This window comes from Mobula hypostoma, chromosome 8 (genome assembly GCF_963921235.1).
Source record: "Mobula hypostoma chromosome 8, sMobHyp1.1, whole genome shotgun sequence".
Lineage (NCBI taxonomy): Eukaryota > Metazoa > Chordata > Chondrichthyes > Myliobatiformes > Myliobatidae > Mobula > Mobula hypostoma.
Window position 1 is genome coordinate 89,368,437 of NC_086104.1, and position 22,034 is coordinate 89,390,470.

The following is a 22,034-nucleotide window of genomic DNA, read 5'->3' on the forward strand; positions in this document are numbered from 1 at the left end:
AAAATAAAAGTAGTGTTAGGAAAATTTGCTCCAATAGCTCCAGGGATATAGGACTTAAAGTATGTGGAAAGAATCGAGAAACTGAGCTGTTCAGCCTTAGAAAGATGCAGATTGATGGTTTCTGATTGAAAGTGAGTGATCCACTGTTTTCTGGTGTATTCTGAATCCAGGGGTGGCTGTCAGCTAAGGAGCAGATTATGCTCATTTACAAAAGCAGTTGAGGTGAGATGAAGAAGTATTTAATGTTGCGAGTTGCTGTGATCTAGAATGCTGAAAGGGGATAGAAATGAATTCAGAGGTAACTTTCATTAATAAATTGGAAAGTCTAAAACAATTGTCACGTTTGAGCAAATTTGAACACAAGTTATTACAGCCTCCTGTAGTTTGCATTTGGGCCTAAAAGGGTAATTTCCCACAGTGTCGTATTCCTAAAATAGCTCAACTGAGTTTCTTAGGCTATTTTAATTTCTTTCCTTTTCTTAGGATAGTCTCAAAAAGTAACAGAACTTGTTTCATATGTTGATATAAAACATAATATCGGAAGTCCAAAATGACAACAAAAAAAGGAGCAACCAGAAACTAGAAATGCACAATAACATGACAACAATTGGTTGAAAGCAGATGGTAAAATTTTAAAAGAAATAGTTTCAATGGTTAAAGTCTATTTTTGTGCCATCATTGTCACATGGGATTCAAGTAGTATCTTGGCTCAAAAATAGACTTTAACGATTGAAACTATTTTTTTTAAATTTCGCCATCTGCTTTCAACCAATCCATGGAGCATTGAATCGAAATCTATTTCTCTGGTGTGAAAGTTAAGGTCTATTCCTTTAGGATTGGAATTATAGATTTTTCTAAATCTGCACAGCTGTTTATGTTCATCCAAGAGCAAAAGATTACCTAAAACTCATCAGGAGAATTGTGCTATGAAATGGGATATTTCAAAATATCAATAAGTAGGCAGAATATTGTCTAAATAAAGCTTAGTTTATTTTACAAGTGGCTATATTTTGAAGTAATTATTGGAATAAATCTGTGTGGCAAATCTTCGAATTTCATTCTATAATATTATATGGGCTTTTTTTCTTAATATTATTTTAAATATCAATCGCTGATGCACTTACTCATAGACTAAAGCTACTTTGACTATGCAGAGTCATGTTCATATACTTTGGAGTGCAGTGAATAGTTGTCTCATGGACAGCAATTGCACGTTTTGCATAGCATGGTATATTTACATGCTCAAGTAGGATCAATCTCATTCTTTAAATGCAAATTATCTTTCACAAAACTTGTTCCTACTTATTTAGTGCCTTATATTCTTCCCAAATACACCAGAAAAGGTCATAGCAGACTGCACTCTCATAATATTTTCACAGATTTCTTGTATGCTGTGAATTGCAGAGTAACCCAGAGAAAGAGCAAGGTTGAAGATTCATGACATGTTCATTTATTTTTAATGTATTAGAACTTCACAGAAGTTCATGTAAATCATATATGTTCCCTGGCATGTCTGAAAAATGACTAAGATGGTTTCTGCTTTGGTATCAGCTATTTGTGTTTTGGTACTACATCACAAATTATTTATTTTGGCACCATTTCATTTGCTAACTAGTTGCTTTGGCACTTGGAAATTGTTGTCATGTCACCAATTGTTGTCACGTTATGATGCTTTTCTGGTTTCTAGTCACACCTTTTTTTTGTTGTCATTTTGGATGATTTTGGGGCTGAATTGAATCTGCTTGGACTCTTTGGATTTTGTGTTTTATATTCTGTGTTTTTGCCCATTTTATTTGTTGCTGTTTGCGTGAATTGTTTGTTTTAGAAACAGAGAAACATAGAAAACCTACAGCACAACACAGGCCCTTTGGCCCACATAGCTGTGCCGAACAAGTCCATACCTTAGAAATTACTAGGGTTACCCATAGCCCTCTATTTTTCTAAGCTCCATGTACTGTTCCTATCCAAAAGTCTCTTAAAAGACCCTATCGTATCTGCCTCCACCACCGTTGCTGGCAGCCCATTCCACGCACTCACCACTCTCTGTGTAAAAAAAACTTAACCCCTGACATCTCCTCTGTACCGACTCCGAAGCACCTTAAACTTGTGCCCTCTTGTGGCAGCCATTTGAGCCCTGTGAAAAAGCCTCTGACTATCCACATGATCAGTGCCTGTCATCATCTTATACACCTCTATCAGGTCAACTCTCATCCTCCGTCACTCCAACGAGAAAAGGCCAAGTTTTGAGTCCTGATGAAGGGTCTCGGCCTGAAACGTCGACTGTACCTCTTTCTAGAGATGCTGCCTGGCCTGCTGCATTCACCAGCAACTTTGATGTGTGTTGCTTGTTGTTGTTTGCGAGTTCACTCAACCTGTTTTCATAAGGCATGCTCCCCAATCCAGGCAACATTCTTGTAAATCTCCTCTGCACTCTTTCTATGGTTTCCACATCCTTCCTGTGGTGAGGCGACCAGAACTGAGCACAGTACTCCAAGTGGGGTCTGACCAGGATCCTATATAGCTGCAACATTACCTCTTGGCTCCTAAATTCAATTCCACGATTGATGAAGGCCAATACACCGTATGCCTTCTTAACCACAGAGTCAACCTGCACAGCTGCTTTGAGTGTCCTATGGACTCGGACCCCAAAATCCCTCTGATCCTCCACACTGCCAAGAGTCTTACCGTTAATACTATATTCTGCCATCATACTTGACCTACCAAAATGAACCACTTCACACTTATCTGGGTTGAACTCCATCTGCCACTTAGCCCAGTTTTGCATCCTATCAATGTCCCGCTGCAACCTTTGACAGCCTTCTACACTATTCACAGCACCTCCAACCTTTGTATCATCAGCAAACTTGCTAACCCATCCCTCCACTTCCTCATCCAGGTCATTTATAAACATCACGAAGAGTAAGGATCCCAGGACAGATCCCTGAGGCACACCATCTCTATGCAGAATATGACCCATCTACAACCACTCTTTGCCTTCTGTGGGCAAGCCAGTTCTGGATCCACAAAGCAATGTCCCCTTGGATCCCATGCCTCCTTACTTTCTCAATAAGCTTTGCATGGGGCACCTTATCAAATGCCTTGCTGAAATCCATATACACTACATCTACTGCTCTACAGTCATCATTGTGTTTAGTCACATCCTCAAAAAATTCAATTAGGCTCGTAATTCACAACCTGCCCTTGACAAAGCCATGCTGACTATTCCTAATCATATTATACCTTTCCAAATGTCCATAAATCCTGCCTCTCAGGATCGTCTCCATCAACTTACCAACCACTTTTTGTGGGTTGATGTTTATTCTTTGAAGGGGTTCCATGATTGTTTCGTGGCTGTCTGTGGGGAAGACGGATTTCAGGGTTGTATACTGCATACATACTTTGATTAAAAAAATGTAGTTTGAATCTTTGAAAATCTTTCTGATTGCAAAAATGTCAGAACCTGAGGTTTTGTTTCTCAATCTTGCAATGCAGTAAAATTCTGAGGGCATGTGAATCAGGAACTTCTGTAACCATGCAAACGTGTGACCACATTTTTAAGTGGGCTTATTCTGTGTAGTACCCAATAATCCACTGCACCAGTCAGTTTGGCTTTGGCAGTGCACATTGATTACATATATGTATAATACCAAAATACAGTACCTATAAAAGGTATTCACCCCTCCTTGGAAGTTTTCATGTTTTATTGTTTTACATTGAATCACAATGGATTTAACTTGGATTTTTTTTGACACTGATCAAAAGAGAAAGACTTTCATGTCAAAGTGAAAACAGATCTCTACAAAGTAATCTAAATTAATTGCAAATATAAAAAACAAAATAATTGATTGTATAAGTATTTGCCCCCTTTATTGTGACCCACCAAGTCATCACTGGTGCAGCCAATTGGTTATAGAAGTCACATAATTAGTGAAATGAAGATCACCTGTGTGCAGCCAAGGTGTTTCAATTGATTGTAGTCAAAATACACCTGTATCTGGAAGGTCCATCTGCTGGTGAAACAGTCATAGTCATACTTTATTGATCCCGGCGGAAATTGGTTTTTGTTACAGTTGCACCATAAATAATTAAATAGTAATAAAACCATAAATAATTAAATAGTAATATGTAAATTATGCCAGGAAATAAGTCCAGGACCAGCCTATTGGCTCAGTGTGTCTGACCCTCCAAGGGAGGAGTTGTAAAGTTTGATGGCCACAGGCAGGAATGACTTCCTATGACGCTCTGTGTTGCATCTCGGTGGAATGAGTCTCTGGCTGAATGTACTCCTGTGCCCAACCAGTACATTATGTAGTGGATGGGAGATATTGTCCAAGATGGCATGCAACTTGGACAGTATCCTCTTTTCAGACACCACCGTCAGAGAGTCCAGTTCCATCCCCACAGCATCACTGGCAAAATCTACATTATGAAGACAAAAGAACATGCCAAGCAACTCTGCGAAAGGTTATTGAAAAGCATAAGTTAGGAGACCGATATAAGAAAATTTCCCTGAATATCCCTTGGAGTACAGTTAAGTCAGTCATCAAGAAATGGAAAGAATATGGCACAGCTGTAAATCTGCCCAGAGCAGGCTGTCCTCAAAAACTGAGTGAGCATGGAAGAAGGGGACTAAGAAGGAAGGCCACACAGAGACCGATGATAATACTGAATGAGTTACAAGCTTCAATGGCTGAGATGGGAGAGACTGCGCAGACAACTGTTGCCCGGTTGCTTCAGCAATCACAGTTTTATGGGAGAGTGGCAAAGAAAGAGAAGGCCACTGTTGGAAAAAAAAACTCGCATGAAATCTCGGCTAAAGTTCGCCAGAGAAGATTTGTTTTCCAGCAAGACAACGACCCCAAACATAAAGCCAAAGCTACACAGGAGTGGCTTAAAAACAACAAATTTAATGTCCTGGGTGGTCAAGTTAGAGTCCAGACCTCAATCGAATTGAGAACTTGTGGTTGGACTTGAAAAGGGCTGTTCACTCACGATCCCCATGCAATCTTTCAGAGCTTGAGTTTTGTAGAAAAGAATGCGGAAAAATTGTAGTGTCCAGATGTGCAAAGCTGATAGAGACCTATCCACACAGACTCAAAGCTGCAATTGCTGCCAAAAGGTGCATCTACTAAATACTGACTTGAAGGGGATGAGAATGCAATCAATTATTTTGTGTTTAATAATTGTAATAAATTTAGACAAATTTGTAGAAACTTGTTTTCACTTTGACCTGAAATTATCTTTTCTGTTGATCAGTGTCAAAAAATCCAAATCAATGTTGTAACACAATAAAACATGAAAGCTTCCGGGGGTGAGGCGTGAATATTTTTTATAGGCACTGTAAATTATATTTATATGGAAAATTATTTTTATTTGTAACGTGCATTATTTACTGTTAGCTGTATTAATGTTTCTCAGAATAATTGAATAGGCAGCCTCATTGTGGTGACATTACTGCATCGAGCTCATTCATTTACCCCTTTGAAGTGCAACTTTTTGTTGGAGTCATGCAGCCGTCTCTTTGTAATTCACTCTTCCCTTTTAGTTGTTACACTTGTGGTCCCCTGTTCTCACTGCTTCAGTTTCTGTTGTTTGCTACTTAGATCTTCTACAAAGCCTTCCCACTGCTATAGCAGTATAGCAAGCTTTCATGATTGTCTTAGGTAGGCTAATTAAACACTGATATTTATATATTAAAATGTACGCACTGGAAATTCATTAGTGCATGTGTAGGTTGTGAATAGCAGTGGTTACTGAGCCAGCTGGTTATCATAAGTTAGTCAGGGAAGGTCAATGAGTTAGTGAGGTGGGCTAGGTTAGTGAGTGATGGGTACCTGAACTCATGTAGGCTGAGAGTACACAATGACAATTTCTGAAGCTGCATGATTCAACCTGGATAGTGTGTAATTGTTTTACTGTAAGATACCATTTTTCATAAGAGAAAGATTGAGAAAAAGTTCTTTGCAATCAAAATTCTAGGCACACACACCTTGGTGAATTATTTGTAATTCTGCTTATCAGATAGATTTATGACATTCTTTATATGCTAGTAATTTTGCTGCTTGTTATAATCTAACCTAATGGTTTGGCTCCATTTCCAGAGGTTGCTTAAGATGCAGCTACTTTTTTTCTTTTATTTCTTTCTTCCAAAAAATTCTTCTTTTATCTCTTTACCTTCCATAAAAATGTTTTTTTGTCCTTTTCTCTCACTTCCCATAATAGATTTGCCGCTAATGTTGTAGCTTTCACTTGAACCAGGATGTTTTTGGCGAAGGATTGAACAGATGATCATTTACCATGTTCCCTGGCTGTCTGATTCCATCTGTAATGCCCGAGGTAAGCATTAAATTGCTCAATAAGGATTCCCATTGGCTCAGTGCAGTCATTAGATTTCCTCTGTGGTGCCAAAAATACCACAGTCAGCAGGGTAGAACTAGAATTCGTATTTAGTCCTATTCAATAGGTTCAATAGGTACATTTGAATTGACTTTATTTCTTACATCCTTCACGTACATGAGTAAAAATCTTTACGTTACATCTCCATCTAAAGGTGCAATGTGCAATCATTGTAATTTATAATAAATAGAACAGTCAATGTAATATGGAGTACACTCGAATCAATGTGCGTTCATCAGTCAAATGGCCTGGTGGAAGAAGCTGTCCCGGAGCCTATTGGTCCTGGCTTTTATGCTGCGGTACCCCTTCCCGGATGGTAGAGGCTAGAATAGATTGAGGTTGGGATGGCTTGAGTCCCCACTGATCCTATGCGCCCTTTTTACGCACCTGTCCTTGTAAATGTCCTTAATCATGGGAAGTTCACAACTGCAGATGCACTGGGCTGTCCGCACCACTCTCTGCAGAGTCCTGCAATTAAGGGAGGTACTGTTCCCATACCAGGCAGTGATGCAGCCAGTCAGGATGCTCTTAATTGTGCCCCTGTAGAAAGTTCTTAGGATTTGGGATCCATACCAAACTTCCTGAACGGTCTGAGGTGAAAGAGGCGCAGTTGTGCCTTTTTCACCGCACAGCTGGTGTGTTCAGACCACATGAGGTCCTCAGTGATGTGGATGCCGAGGAACTTGAAGCTGTTTACCCCCTCAACCTCAGATCCATAACACGTCCTCCATTCCTCCTGTAATCCACAACCAGCTCCTTTGGTTTAGCGACATTGAGGGAGAGGTTGTTTTCTTGACACCACTGTCAGAGAGATAACTTCTTCCCTGTAGGCCACCTCGTTATTCTTTGAGATAAGGCCAATCAATGTAGTTTTGTCAGCAAATTTAATTAGCAGACTGGAGCAGTGGGTGGCGATACAGTCATGGGTATACAGGGAGTAAAGGAGAGGACTCAGTACACAGCCCTGAGGGGCTCCTGTATTGAGAGTCAGAGGATTGGAGGTGAGGGAGCCCACTCTTACAACCTGTTAGCAATCTGGCAGGCAGTCCAAGATCCAGCTGCACAAGGCAGGGTCAAGGCCGAGGTCTCTGAGCTTCTTGTCGAGCCTGGATAGAACTATGGTGTTGAAAGCTGAACTGTAGTCCAAGAACAGCATCCTCACATAACATCCTTTTTCTCTAGATGTGTAAGGACGATGTGTAGAGCAGTGGCTGTTGCGTCATCTGTTGATTGCTTGTGTCGGTTAGCAAATTGTAGGGGGTCCAGTTTGGGTGATACCAAGCTGCAGATGTAATCCTTGACTAGCCTCTCAAAGCATTTGCTTATTATTGAGGTGAGTGCAACAAGACACCAGTCACTCAGGCATGTTACCTTGGTCTTTTTTGGTACAGGACAATGTGGATAATTTGAAGCAGGAGGGCACTCTACACTGGGAGAGGGAGAGATTTAAAAAGTCTGTAAACACACCTGGCAGTTGTGCTGCACACATCCCAAGTACTCTCCCTGGGATGTCGTCCGGTCCCGCAGCCTTGCAACTGTCCACTCATTGGAAACATCTGCGTGCCTGAGCCCCAGAGATGACCAGGTTGCAGGCTGTAGCAGTGGCTTTCCTTGGAGGCTCAGAGTTAGCGACATTGAAAAGCAATTGAGCTCATCTGGGAGAGAGGCTGCGATGCTGGCGGCACCACAATGTCAGAGAAATGTGTGCAATATACATCCTGAAATTCTTCACAAACATCCACGAAAACAGAGGAGTGCCCCAAAGAGTGAATGACAGTTAAACATTAGGACCCCATAGCCCCTCCCAGCTCCTCCTTTCCATGCACAGGCAGCAGCAAGAGAACAACCCCCTCCCCCTCCAGCAAAAAGCATCAGTGCCCTCCATTGAGCACTCAAGCATGCAGCAAAGCATCGTTAAAGACTCAGACTTTCAATACCACAAAGATTACTTGTTCACCCGGTAACTCGACATACCACAGGCTCTCTCTCTCTCCCTATTCAGGGAAAAAGAGGTGTCCCCGTTTCACAGCGAGAGGGGAGACATAACAAACAATTCGCTGACTTATGATGTTAAGAGTCTGTTGCGTTGCTCTTTCCGAGCCCTGCACCCAGAGAATCAGCCCCAGAAAGGTTCAGGTCTCTGGACACACAGCTCCTGATGTTCCGTGTTCTCCTGTGATGCATCAGTCAGAGCCACCGACCTTGAATCAGCCCATCTCCAGAGCCATAAAAATCCAGCACCCTGAAGGCGTGCTAGTCTCCCAGGCCGCGTCCTTGCCATATCAAAAAGTGTCCAGTTTTGAGGCCCTGAGAGCGGGTCCATTCTCGCAAAGAACCAAAGTCAGAGTGTAACTCCAGGTCAGGGTCTTCAAAAGAACCGTGAAAAGGAAATAAAGAGATATCAAAGATAGAAGTAGAGTTGATTCCGAAAATGCAAGCAAAGGAGTCGATGTTTAGCGCCATAATTATATTTAGTATAAAGCTTTTTTAAAAAAATATTTTGAGTCCCAAATTTTCAGTCAGTTGCAAAATAAGGGGGCTCACCAAAGTCTTGATGAGACCTTGCTTTACTAATTAAATAGGTTCCATGTCCTGAGCTACCTGTCTGGCATTTTTCTCCAATCAGGCATCACCTTTGGCAATCCTGTGACATCCAGCACCAGAATATCACTAAGTGATGTTGCTAAGGAGGAGGAGAAGATGGTGGCTTGACACAGCTTGCGCGGCCACTCCAGTGAATGATATCTGTAATCTGTCAAGTAGGGTGCCGTGCACAATTCTGATTTGATGGAGACAGATGTGAGAGAACGGAGGAACATCTGGAGGAACTCCTGAAATGACTTTTTCGCTGCCGCTGTTACTGTGTGATCCCGAATCTCCGGAGGGGAAGGCCCCGAATCCTCGGCTTTGCTTGTTGCTCGACGGCCGGGACGGGGTCAAAGCACTCAGCAGAGATGGTGCTCGGTGTTGAAGGGCTGGTTGGAGGCTCGATGTTTTTGGACGGACTGAGAGTTGGCTGGGGTCAGGTGCTTCCAATGCATCGACAGTTGTCGGTGCCTGGAGGTTAATGGCAGAGAGAGTTTCTCCCTTTTGCCACCTGCTATCGGGACTATTGGGAGTCAATTGGAACTTTGAGTTTTTTTTTACCCTTCCCATGGTCTGTTCTTTATCAAATTATGGTATTGCTTTGCACTGCTGTAACTATATGTTATAATTATGTGGTCTTGTCGGTGTTATAGACAATAGGTGCAGGAGTAGGCCACTCGGCCCTTCAAGCCAGCACCGCGATCATGGCTGATCATCCATAGTCAGTATCCAGTTCCTGCCTTATCCCCATAACCTTTGATTCCGCTATCTTTAAGAGCTCTATCCATCTCTTTCTTGAAAGCATCCAGAGACTTGGCCTCCACAGCCTTCTGGGGCAGAGCATTCCATACATCCACCACTCTCTGGGTGAAAAGGTTTTTCCTCAACTCCGTTCTAAATGGCCCTCCCCTTATTCTTAAACTGTGGCTTCTGGTTCTGGACTCGCCCATCAGCGGGAACATGCTTCCTGCCTCCAGCGTGTCCAATACCTTAATAATCTTATATGTTTCAATAAGATCCCCTCTCAGCCTTCTAAATTCCAGAGTATACAAGCCCAGTCGCTGGAATCTTTCGACATTTGACACTCCTGCCATCCTGGGAATTAACCTTATGAATGTACGCTACACTCCCTCAATAGCAAAAATGTCCTTCCTCAAATTTGGAGACCAAAACTGCACCCAGTATTCCAGGTGTGGTCTCACCAGGGTCCTGTACAGCTGCAGAAGGACCTCTTTGCTCTTATACTCAATTCCCCTTATTATGAAGGCCAGCATGCCATTAGCTTTCTTCACAGCCTGCTGTAGTTGCATGCTTGCTTTCAGTGACTGATGTACAAGAACACCTAGATCTCGTTGTACTTCCCCTTTTCCTAACTTGACTCCATTTAGATAATAATCTGCCGCCTTGTTCTTACCACCAAAGTGGATAACCTCACATTTATCCACATTAAACTGCATCTGCCATGCATCTGCCCACTCACCCAGCCTGTCCAAGTCACCCTGCATTCTCATAACATCCTCCTCACATTTCACACTGCCACCCTGCTTTGTGTCATTGGCAAATTTGCTAATGTTACTTTTAATTCCCTCATCTAAATCATTAATATATATTGTAAACAGCTGCGGTCCCAGCACTGAACCCTGCGGTACCCCACTGGTCACCGCCTGCCTTTCCGAAAGGGACCCGTTAATTGCTACTCTTTGTTTTCTGTCAGCCAGCCAATTTTCAATCCATGTCAGTATTCTGCCCCCAATACCATGTGCCCTAATTTTGCCCACTAATCTCCTATGTGGGACTTTATCAAAGTCTTTCTGAAAGTCCAGGTACACTACATTCACTGGCTCTCCCTTGTCCATTTTCATAGTTACATCCTCAAAAAATTCCAGTAGATTAGTCAAGCACGATTTGCCCTTCGTAAATCCATGCTGACTCGGACCGATCCTGTTACTGCTATCCAGATGTGTCGTAATTCCATCTTTTATAATTGACTCCAGCATCTTTCCCACCACCGACATCAGGCGAACCAGTCTATAATTCCCTGTTTTCTCTCTTCCTCCCTTCTTGAAGAGAGGGACAACATTAGCCACCCTCCAATCCACAGGAACTGATCCTGAATCTATAGAACATTGGAAAATGATTACCAATGCGTTCACGATTTCTAAAGCCACCTCCTTAAGTACCCTGGGATGCAGACCATCAGGTCTCGGGGACTTATCAGCCTTCAGACCCAACAGTCTAAACAACACCATTTCCTGCCTAATATAAATTTCCTTCAGTTCAGCCATTACCCTAGGTCCTTTGGCCACTATTATATCTGGGAGATTGTTTGTGTCTTCCCTAGTGAAGACAGATCCAACATACCTGTTCAACTCGTCTGCCATTTCCTTGTTCCCCATAATGAATTCACCTGTTTCTGTCTTCAAGGGCCCAATTTTGGTCTTAACTATTTTTTTCCTTTTTCCATACCTAAAGTTAGTCTTTGGTTTGTCCTGTTTTTTGTGATATCACTCTGGAGGAACATTGTATCATTTCTTAATGCATGCATTACTAAATGACAATAAACGAGGATTGAGTGTCCTCATAATCTAAACTAATCTAAATGACACCAAGCGATACTGCTAAGTACACCCACAGGAAAAGAATCTCAGGGTTGTATGTAGTGTCATGTATGTACTCCGATAATAAATTTTACTTTGAACTTTGAAGTGGCAGAGCAGCATATCAGAGCTTTGAGACCTCACTGTAAAGCAGGAAGTAAAAAGAACCTATTTTGTTTAAATGCTTTAGATGGAAAAAACTAAATTGGGACATCTGCATAGGTTAAGATAGAATGTGAGGCATGTGCATAAACTTCAATACAAAATCTATCAGTTTTTGTACTGAATAGAGGAAATAACACTTCATTTACAGAGTTAGTTTTTCAGGGGCAAAGAGATTGATCAGCAAGAATGATGTCTTAAAGATTCAACTACAGGTCCTTCCCAATCAATAACCCACACAGTTTCTAACTCGGATGTGTGACCACAAACCGAGTTCCCGCAAAGCAGAAGTTCCCTGCAGCCCCATAGCAGCCGATATATTCATCCTACAGGTCTAACAAACGTTCACTTATATGTACGGGCTGTTCTTAAGTCAGGCATTTGTAAGCTGCAGAGGATGTGTATACTGCAATTTGTATCAAAAAAGGCCTGATTTTTTTTTGCTTTGTACAGTATCAACGTGTGCAAAATTGTTGTTCATTTCAAATGAAGTGATATTATGAGCATTAATTACAACACAATACCCTACAAAGAAGAAAAACAACAACATTGTTTAAGTATACTTATATAAATGTGGTCATTGTCATCAGTGTTACAATATAATAATTTCAAGTGGTTTTGTATTGTTAAATCAGTAGATTCTAGTTCCTTTTTTGTCTTTTGCTGAATCTTGCTTAATACTTTTTGGTCTATGCTGCTCATTCAAAACACATGACTTGCTTTGGAGACAAACTGCAAATGCTGGAATTGGGAGCAAGAAACAATCTGCTGCAGGAACTCAGCAGGTCGAGCAGTATTTGCAACTAGGAAGCTTTTTGTGTCGAGACAGAGCCTCAGGACTGAGAGTGGAGAGGGAGATAGCTTGAATAAAGAGGAGAGGGTGAGACGGGAGCCTGTAGGCATTGGGAGGACCAAGGAGTGGTGAAGGGTGATGAGCAAAAGGAGTCAAGTGGAGTGACGGGGGGGGTGGAGTCGGAGGATAAAGGCAATCGAGTGATAGGTGGTAGTAGACAAAGAAAAATGAAGGGCAGGTGGTGAGAAACTTCATTGTGTATCTGAAATGCAGGAAGATTGACTGCTTAGGTTCTCTGCTGCACTTACTGAGGTGCCATAGTACCTGTAAAGGAAAGAGATTGCTGTATTACAGTAGTACAGTAAAGATGCTGGAATGCAGTCTGTCCAAAGCTCTCCTCTGGCAGCAAACATCTTCCAATGATTCAGGTCTAGGAACTATATCTGAAAGAATATTTTGTCTTCTCGCTGAGCTTATTCCTGTAGACTCTTATACTGCCAGGTATTTTCCAATATCTTTTCTCTGACGTTTAAGCTGAGAATCTGCCACATATTTACTGTACAGTGGAAGGGAGATAAATTCTTGTGATCTCAAAGCCTAACTTCACAGATAATAATTGCATATCTTTACAGTCTACGTTCACAGTTCAAAACACATAAATAACTTCATTATCTGTGCTCTTAGCATTTCAAATACTTGGATTGCATTTCCCTCAAAAACCTCAATTGAATCTGACGAAAACAAATCTTGTTTTATTTTAGCTTCTCTTCATAAATTAAGGTTTTAAAAACTCTAGATGATTGCTCCTACCCCAATTTCTTTTACGTGTAATTTCTTGAAGGTAGAAATGATCAACATCTGAAAACAGACACACAGATTAACATACTTCATTGGGGCTTCTCAAGCTCTTTTCTAGATATTGGCAGCCATGCTGTATACTGCTACTTTTCTAATCCTATTTCAGCATTGTATTTCTATTTGAGATTAGGCTTCCTAGAATATAAGAAAGTTACTGTTGAAAGTCATCTGATGGGATAGATAATGAAACATTGACAAAAATTAGCTCACAAACACTCTTTGTTTAAGGGCTATTTCTGGATCCTTTTGTGCCATTCTAGAAATTCAAACAGGAAGTTACCAGCATGAGTCACAATGTAGAACTCCCTTTTGGAGCACTGTGAGTATAATTAAACCACATTACCCAGAAGTGGGCACTCTTGGGAAGGCTAAATCTTTATCGCACAGTGTAAGACTGGATCTAAAGTGTCCTCGGAGTGAAATGTTGTCGGTTTCTCTTTCCATAAATGCTGCCTGACTTGCTGAGTGTCATAGAGTCATACAGCATAGAGTCTTCAGATCAAATGGACAATGCCAACAAGATGCCTAAGCAAACTAGTCCCAATTGCCTGCATTTGACCCATAATCTTCTAAACCTTTCCTATCCTTGTATCAGTCCAACTGATTTTTAAAGTTTCCTGTTTTTGTTGTGTGTTATATCGTATAAACAATATTCCAAACCTTATTATCCATCTTTTCTGTACCTACCCCACAACACCATTGTTGGGATACCTCCCGCACACAAATTACTTCCAACAGTGGCCTAAGCTTTGACTTCCATCCCCACCCTCAGTCACTGACCTCCTCCTTAAATTCCCCAAATGGCCCCTTCCTAGCATGTGCAGGACTATAACATCTTACCTGCATTTCCTTCTGTTGATGTTAGTGTAATACCCTGGGAAAGGTTTCAGTGTGAATGTCTTTAGAAGCACTGCTAATGTAATGGTCTTTCTGTAGCAGCAGTGTTTGGGTTATGGTTAGAGATAACAGGTAATTTGGAATGAATGTGAGCTGTCCAGTGAGGGGAGTGTTTTTTCTGGCTCTGTGCCTGACACCGAGGGGATCTGGGTCTCTTGTTTGGCAGAAGATGGAGAGGTCATAGACACCAGAAAGGAGTGGACTTGGAGTGGGGCCAGGAGTCGACAAAGCCCAGGGAACGCCCAGGGAACTTCCTGGGCGCCTTGTCGCGACTCGGGTCGCAGCAGTACTCTCAATGGATGCAGTTAAGTATTCCTGTTTCAGCCTGATACAGCTAAAAAGCGCAACTGCTTCCGAGGTCAGTATAGTCAACAAAGATGTTTTAATGCATTTAAATGAACTATCACTGCCTAAAACAAACGGAAACAACACCAATTGTGGTCAGAAGCGCCCACGTAGGATATCTCGGAGAAAGCGCGGATGTACAGCGGGGCTACAAGTGCGTTTAAGGAAACGGGGTCTTAAACTGCCTATACCAACTATCTTGCTGGTGAACATGCAGTCTCTGGTGAATAAAACTGATGATCTCAGAGCTAGCGTGTTGAAGCAGAGGAACATTAGGACCGTGTGTATCCTTTGTTTCACGGAATCCTTCTGTACCGATGGAGTGATCCAGATCGACAGGTTTACTATACACCATCAGGATAGATCTCTCCAGATACACCTGATAGATACATCGGGAGAGTCTCTTAAAAGCAGAGGTGGAGGAGTATGCCTCATGGTTAACTCTTCTTGGTACACAAATTTATCAGTGCTGTCCCAGTTCTGCTCACCAGACCTGGAATATCTAGCAGTAACGTGTCATCGTTTTTACCTACCACGGGAGCTCTCTGGGGTCATTTTGGTTGCAGTTTACATTCCACCTCAGGCCAATGCCAAGCAGGCTTTAGATGATCTGAGCAATGGGATCAACATGCACAAAACAGCGCACCTTAACGCTTTCACCATCGTTTTGGGAGATTTTAACCAGGCCAGTCAGAAAAAATCACTAAGCAACTGCCATCAACAGACCACTTGCAATACCAGAGGAAACAAAGCACTGGATCATTGCTACACCACCATCAAGAATGCCTACTGTGCTATTCCATGCCCTCACTTCAGGAATTCGGATCGCCTAGCTGTACTTCTACTCCCTAAGTATAGGCAGAGACTGAAGACTGCAGCACCAACAGTGAGGACCAAGACGTTATGGACAAGAAAAGCACAGGAGCACCTACAGAGCTGCTTTGAATCGGTGGACTGGACCGTTATTCAGGGATACATCTTTGAACCTGGATGAGCATGCTGCAGTTGTTATGGACTTCAGTAAAACCTGTGTGAATGAGTGTGTGCCCACAAAGACTTACTGTACATTCCCAAACCAAAAACCGTGGATGAACCAGGAGGTATGTCGTCTGCTGAAGGCTAGATCTGTGGCATTCAAGTCTGCCGACCCAGGCCTGTACCAGAAAACCAGGTATGATTTGCAGAGGACTATTTCAAGGGCGAAGAGACAACTTCCAACGAGGTTGGAGGCAACATCGGATGCATGGCAACTTTGGCAGGGTCTGCAAGACATTACTTCCTGCAAAGCGAAACCCAATAGCATGAATAGCAGCGATGCTTCACTATCACTTGAACTCAACACCTTCTATGCATGTTTTCAAAGAGAGAACACAACTACAAATGTGAAGATCCCAGCTGCACCTGATGACCCTGTGATCTTTAGAGAATGAACCCTCTCAAGGCAGAAGGTCCTGATGGAGTACCTAGTAAGGCTCTGAAAACCTGTGCCAACCAACTAGTGGGAGTATTCAAGGACACTTTCAACCTCTCACTTAAGGGAGAAAGTTCCTACTTGCCTCAAAAAGGCAACAATTGTGCCAGTGTCAAAGAAGAATAATGTGAACTGCTTTAATGACTATCGCCCAGTAGCATTCACGTCGACAGTGATGAAATGCCTTGAGAGGTTGGTCATGACTAGACTGAACTCCTGCCTCTGCAAGGACCTGGACCCATTGCAATTTGCCCATCGCCCCAATAGGTCAACAGCAGACACAATCTCAATGGCCCTCCACAATGCTTTAGACCACCTGGATAGCACAAAACACCCATGTCAGGATGCTGTTCTTCAACTATAGTTCAGCATTTGATACTATCATTCCCACAATCCTGATTGAGAAGTTGCAGAGCCTCGGCCTCTGTACCTCCCTCTGCATTTGGATCCTCAACTTCCTAACTGGAAGACCACAATCTGTGCGGATTGGTGATAACATATCCTCCTCGCTGACTATCAACACTAGCGCGCCTCAGGGGTGTATTCTTAGCCCTTTGCTCTACTCTCTATATACCCATGACTGTGTGGCTACGCACAGCTCAAATACCAGCTATAAATTTGCTGACGATAGCCATTGTTGCTAGAATCTCGGGTGGTGACGAGAGGGCATACAGGAATGAGATATGCCAATTAGTGGAATGGTGCCGCAGCAACAATCTGGCTGTCAAAGTCAGTAAGATGAAAGTGCTGATTGTTTTCTTCAGGAAGGGTAAGACAAAGGAACACATACCAATCCTCATAGAGAGATCAGAAGTGGAGAGAATGAGCAGCTTCAAGTTCCTGGGTGTCAAGATCTCTGAGGATCTAACCTGGTTCCAACATATTGATGTAGTTATAAAGGAGGCAAGACAGTGGCTATACTTCATTAGGAGTTTGAAGAGATTTGGAATGTCAATGAATACACTCAGAAACTTATAGTTGTACCATGGAGAACATTCTGACAGGCTGCATCACTGTCTGGTATGGAGGGGCTACTGCACAGGACCAAAAGAAGCTGCAGAAGGTTGTAAATCTAGTCAGCTCTATCTAGGGTACCAGCCTGTAAAGTACCCAGGACATCTTTAGGGAGCAGTGTCTCAGAAAGGCAGTGTCCATTATTAAGGACCTCCAGCACCCAGGGCATGCCCTTTTCTCACTGTTACCATCAGGTAGGAGATACAGAAGCCTGAAGGCACACACTCAGCAACTGAGGAACAGCTTCTTCCCCTCAGCCATCCAATTCCTAAATGGACATTGAATCTTTGGACATGACCTCACTTTTTTTTATATACAATATTTCTGTTTTTGCACGTTTTTTAAAATCTATTCAATTTACGTAATTCATTTACTTGTTTTTTTATTTTATTTTTTTCCTCTCTGCTAAATTATGTATTGCATTAAACTGCTGCTTCTAAGTTAACAAATTTCACATCACATGCCAGTGATAATAAACCTGATTCTGATTCTGAAAGCAATGGAGAACCAGCGGAAGGAAAACCGTGAGCTCCAACTTGTGCACATTCGACTGTTCCATTAAAATGGGCCCTTTTTGTTTTACTTTACTAACCCTTTAGTCAAATTAAGAATTATAAAGCTAACTGGTCTAATTGCATATGGTGTACTGACTATTATTTTGTGATACTGATTTGTAACAGGGTAACAAATCATGCAGCATCCACACAAACAGGAGGTTTTGCACCTCAATCTCACAAGTTTGGTGGGACCAGAGATTGTCTTCCCTAGACTTACACAGCCGAGAGATCCTGAGGGCACATTAGGAAAGTCAACTCTTTGGAGCAAATGGAATTTGTAGAACTACATTTTTTTTAACTGTAGCCAAGTAAGTTTTATTTGAGATGAATACTTTGTTGAACTACGTATGCTAACAGTTTTATCACTCTACTTCATTGGACAGGATCTGCTGAAATGTACAGCTTTCGCAACAGCAGATGAGTATCATCTGGAGAATCTTTGCAGTGATCTGTTGTCCGCTGGTTTTCATGAAATAACAGACTTACCCAGAGGTGAGAGTAATCAACAGTATATCAGTGATTTTAATGTTTACAAAAATACACACATTCTAAAATTCTTGCCAAGTAATTTAATCACATTGTTCTAACCTTGTAAGGTTTGAAGGAATACTTAGTCAAACGATGGAACAATGCATATTAGCTATGGACAGTGAAAGACTGCAAACACAGGACGTCCAGGAAAAGCTGCCACCCCATTGAGTGGCTCTGCAGAGTCTCGTTGAGATTTCCACACCATGAATCACCCATTTATTTCAATGGTAATTCTTGGCTTGAAAAACACTGCAGGTTTTTAAAACCCTTCTACTTCTGGTTTAGGTTTTTTTGGTTTTAATTATTCACATCACTTTTAATACGTCAAATGCCTCAGATAAACGAGCCTCCCAGCTTTGGCAGGAGACAAAGCTTTGACAGCCTTGCCTCTTGTCACAGGCTGTTAGAGTATTCTGGAAGTGAGGCCTCAGCAGTATGCCTACTTAGTCTTACTTGCCATTGAGATTATCTGATTTCTAAATGGAGAAGATCATCTTCTGCAACCAGTGTGAGAGACAAAAATTGTAGATAGTTATTCCAGGTGGTAGGCTAAATTCACTGTGATCTGTCATGTTACATTGGTTCTCATCTTGCTGGTATGGGACAGCTCAGAATCAATTGGATATTTTTCCTCGCCTTGCTAACTATGTTTCATTTGACTTGTGAGATTACTCTCTGATACAGGATGCCTGTTAGGTTGGTGAACAGAAGAACAAATTCTCCTTCCATAACTGTTGTAGTTTAAGGATTGAGGAATAAAAACAATGATGGAGAATGAATTAGAGTGAATTTTAAGGGGAATTTTAATCTCCAAGAACAATAATTTATAAATTGGTAGTGAGTTAAGATTTTCAATATGAATGTAACTTGTCTTCGGTGAATACACTTACAGGTTTTCTTTTGGTGCCAACAAAGTAGCTTCTTGCTGAAGTCCTGATGGGGAGGTGATTTCTTGGGTGGCATGGTAGGGTAGCAGTTAGTGTAATGCTTAACAGCACCAGCGATCAGCAATCGGGGTTCAATTCTCACTGCTGTCTGTAAGGAGTTTGTACATTTTTTTGATTCCTCCTACAATCCAAACACATATGGGTTCGGGTTAGTAAATTGTGGGCATGCTATGTTGGTGCTGGAAGCATGGCAACACTTGCAGACTGTCCCCAGCACATCCTCAGACTGTGTTGGTTATTGACATCAGGGACACATCTCACTGTATGTTTCGGTGTACATATGACAAATAGAGTTAATCTCTGTAAGTCAGTGGTTTAATTATTGTAGCTGGATGAGTACTTACTGATGCATGTAAAATCTGCAGGAGATGTTAATTAAATATTTTCCTCATTGCTTTAAAATTGACTTGTGTAACATAGGTTTCTTGGAATGGGAAAATAGGTGAGTTCAGCGCAGTAGTTAAGGTGTTTTTTTAAATTCGTTAATGTCTAATACAGTTTTTTTTTACTGCAGGTATTTAAGTTCCCTTTAGCAAATGTTGGCATGCAGTACTTGCATTTTTGCGGCTTTTTGTCAGTTTGCAAAGATACAGGATCAGAATTGGGGGCATATTGGATAGGTTTGTTGGCACATCTAAAAGGAAAACCATTAATTTCACAGGAGTAGTAATCTGTTGTGAAGGAATCAAAATGTGCAAGTGATCAGAGAAGCAGAAGTTGTAGGAAGGACTACTTGCATTGGTGGGCTTTGGTTTGCAATCAGAATTGTCGTGACAAGTGATGGTATGTATTTACAGCTAGATACTGGAAGATTGACACCTAGAAATTCATCTTCTGTCTTAAGAGCTACATAGCACAGAATGGGCCCTTCAGCCCAACTCATCCATCCACCCTAGAGGCACATATTTTTAAAATTTTTGTTAAAGGAATTTGTGTTCACCAACAGGGCAAGTATTTATTGCCCCTCCCTAATTGTCCTTGAGATGGTGCTCGTGAGCTGCCACCTTAAACTGCTACAGTACTCCTGGTGAAGGTGTTCCCATGGTGCTGTTGGATTATGAGTCTCATTTCCTTGCTACATCTAAGGAAGCCATTCAAGCCACCACATATTTGGCTCTTAAGGTAATCCATTAACATATCACAGAGCACATCTACACAAAACTCACCATCTATCATCAAAGATCCTCACACCCAGGCCATGCTCTTTTCTCACTGCTGCCATCAGCTAAAAAGTAGAAGTGCCTCAGGACTCGGACCACCAGGTTCAAGAACAGTAACTCCCCCTCGATCATCAGGCTCTTAACATAAGATGATAATTACACTCATCTATTGAGATGTTCCCACTGCCAATGATCACACTTTAAGGATTCTTTATCTTGTTATTTCATACTATCATTATTTATTGCTATTTATTTATATTTGCATTTGAACAATTTGTTATCTTTTATGCTCTTGCTCTTTCATTGATCCTGTTTACAGTTACTGTTCTATAGATTTGCTGAGTATGTTAGCAGCGAAAAGAATCTCAGGGTTGTATGTGGTGACATATATGTACTCTGATAATAAATTTTACTTTGAACTTTATTTTCCTATTCTGCACAGATATCCACTAACAGTTACACTTGGGGTAATTTACAGGGGAAAATTAACCAAACAGCCATCATGTCTTTAGGATATGGGAGGAAGCCGGAGCATCTGGGGAACCTGCAAACTACATTGGAGGACAGAATTGAACCTGGGTCTCCAGAGCTGTGAGATTGCTGCATATCTACACTGTATTTTAGGCATAGTATTTATTTTGGTGGTTCAGTCCCGCTTCTAGTCAGTGATATTGGTGGTTAATGACTTGGTATTGGTGATGCTGTTAGATATCTGGGATAAGTGGTTGATTTTCTCCTGTTGAAGATGGGCATTATCTGACACTTTTGAGACAGAAGGTTACTTGTCCATGTCTGAATGTTGTCCTGCACTCGTTGCATGCTGTAGACACATTCAGAAATGGACTGCTTCATTTTGTGAGGAGCTGTGGAAAGAACTGAACATTATGTAGTTATCAAAAAATAAACCCACTTCTAATCTTATGACAGAATGAAAGTCATAGATGAAGCAGCTAAAGATGTTAGGCACATGATGCCTAGGCACCCTGGTGCTGGGATGATTTACCTACAATAATATCAGCCATATTCCTTTTTTCAAGGTATGGCATCAGCCATTGTAGTGTTTTCCTGTGGATATCCATTGACCAGTTTTATTGGGTTGCCTTGATGCCACACTAGGTCAACTACCACCTTGATGCCAAACCCAATCATTCTTGGCTTGCTTCTAAAATTCAATTCTTTGGTCCATGTTTGGCCAAGGCTGTGATGATGTCTAGAGCTGAGTGGCCCAGTTAAAACCCAAACTAGCATCAGTGAGTAGATTATTGGAGAGTATATACCACTTGACAACGTCTTTGATAATTACCATCATTTTGCCAATGATTGAGACAAAATTGATTGGATATTACTTAGCCTGAATTGGATTGTGAAGGAGACATACCTGGCCATATCATATGAAAGATGCTGAAATCTCCATGCCGTATGATAGATCCTGGAAACTTTTACAGGCTGAACCCAGGTTTTCACAATGTCCATGGACTGTTAGTCCAGATATCTGAGTTACTAGTCTGTAACTTAACTGCTGCACTACCATTATACCTGATGTGGTGTATGTTGTGGTCTTCATTTTGTAATCTGTCTCCAAATACAGATGTTTCTGCGGACCAAGAACAGAATGAGCATTAATTAAGATTTCCCCATCTAGCAAGATTCCCACATATAAAAATCACATGAACAGCACACTCAAGGCTAACCCATCAACATCACAGCAAATACCAATTCC

At 41.6% G+C, this 22,034-nt stretch overlaps 1 protein-coding gene across 3 annotated transcripts in view; it reads left to right on the plus strand.

Annotated features, from left to right (window-relative positions):
• Positions 1-22,034, plus strand: part of rmnd1 (required for meiotic nuclear division 1 homolog) — a 157,816-nt gene that overhangs the window by 63,540 nt on the left and 72,242 nt on the right. For all 3 annotated transcript variants that reach the window (XM_063056289.1, XM_063056290.1, XM_063056291.1), the window contains one exon: positions 18,060-18,168. In XM_063056289.1, coding sequence (XP_062912359.1) covers positions 18,060-18,168 — 109 coding nt within the window. The remainder of the gene's footprint in view (positions 1-18,059; positions 18,169-22,034) is intronic.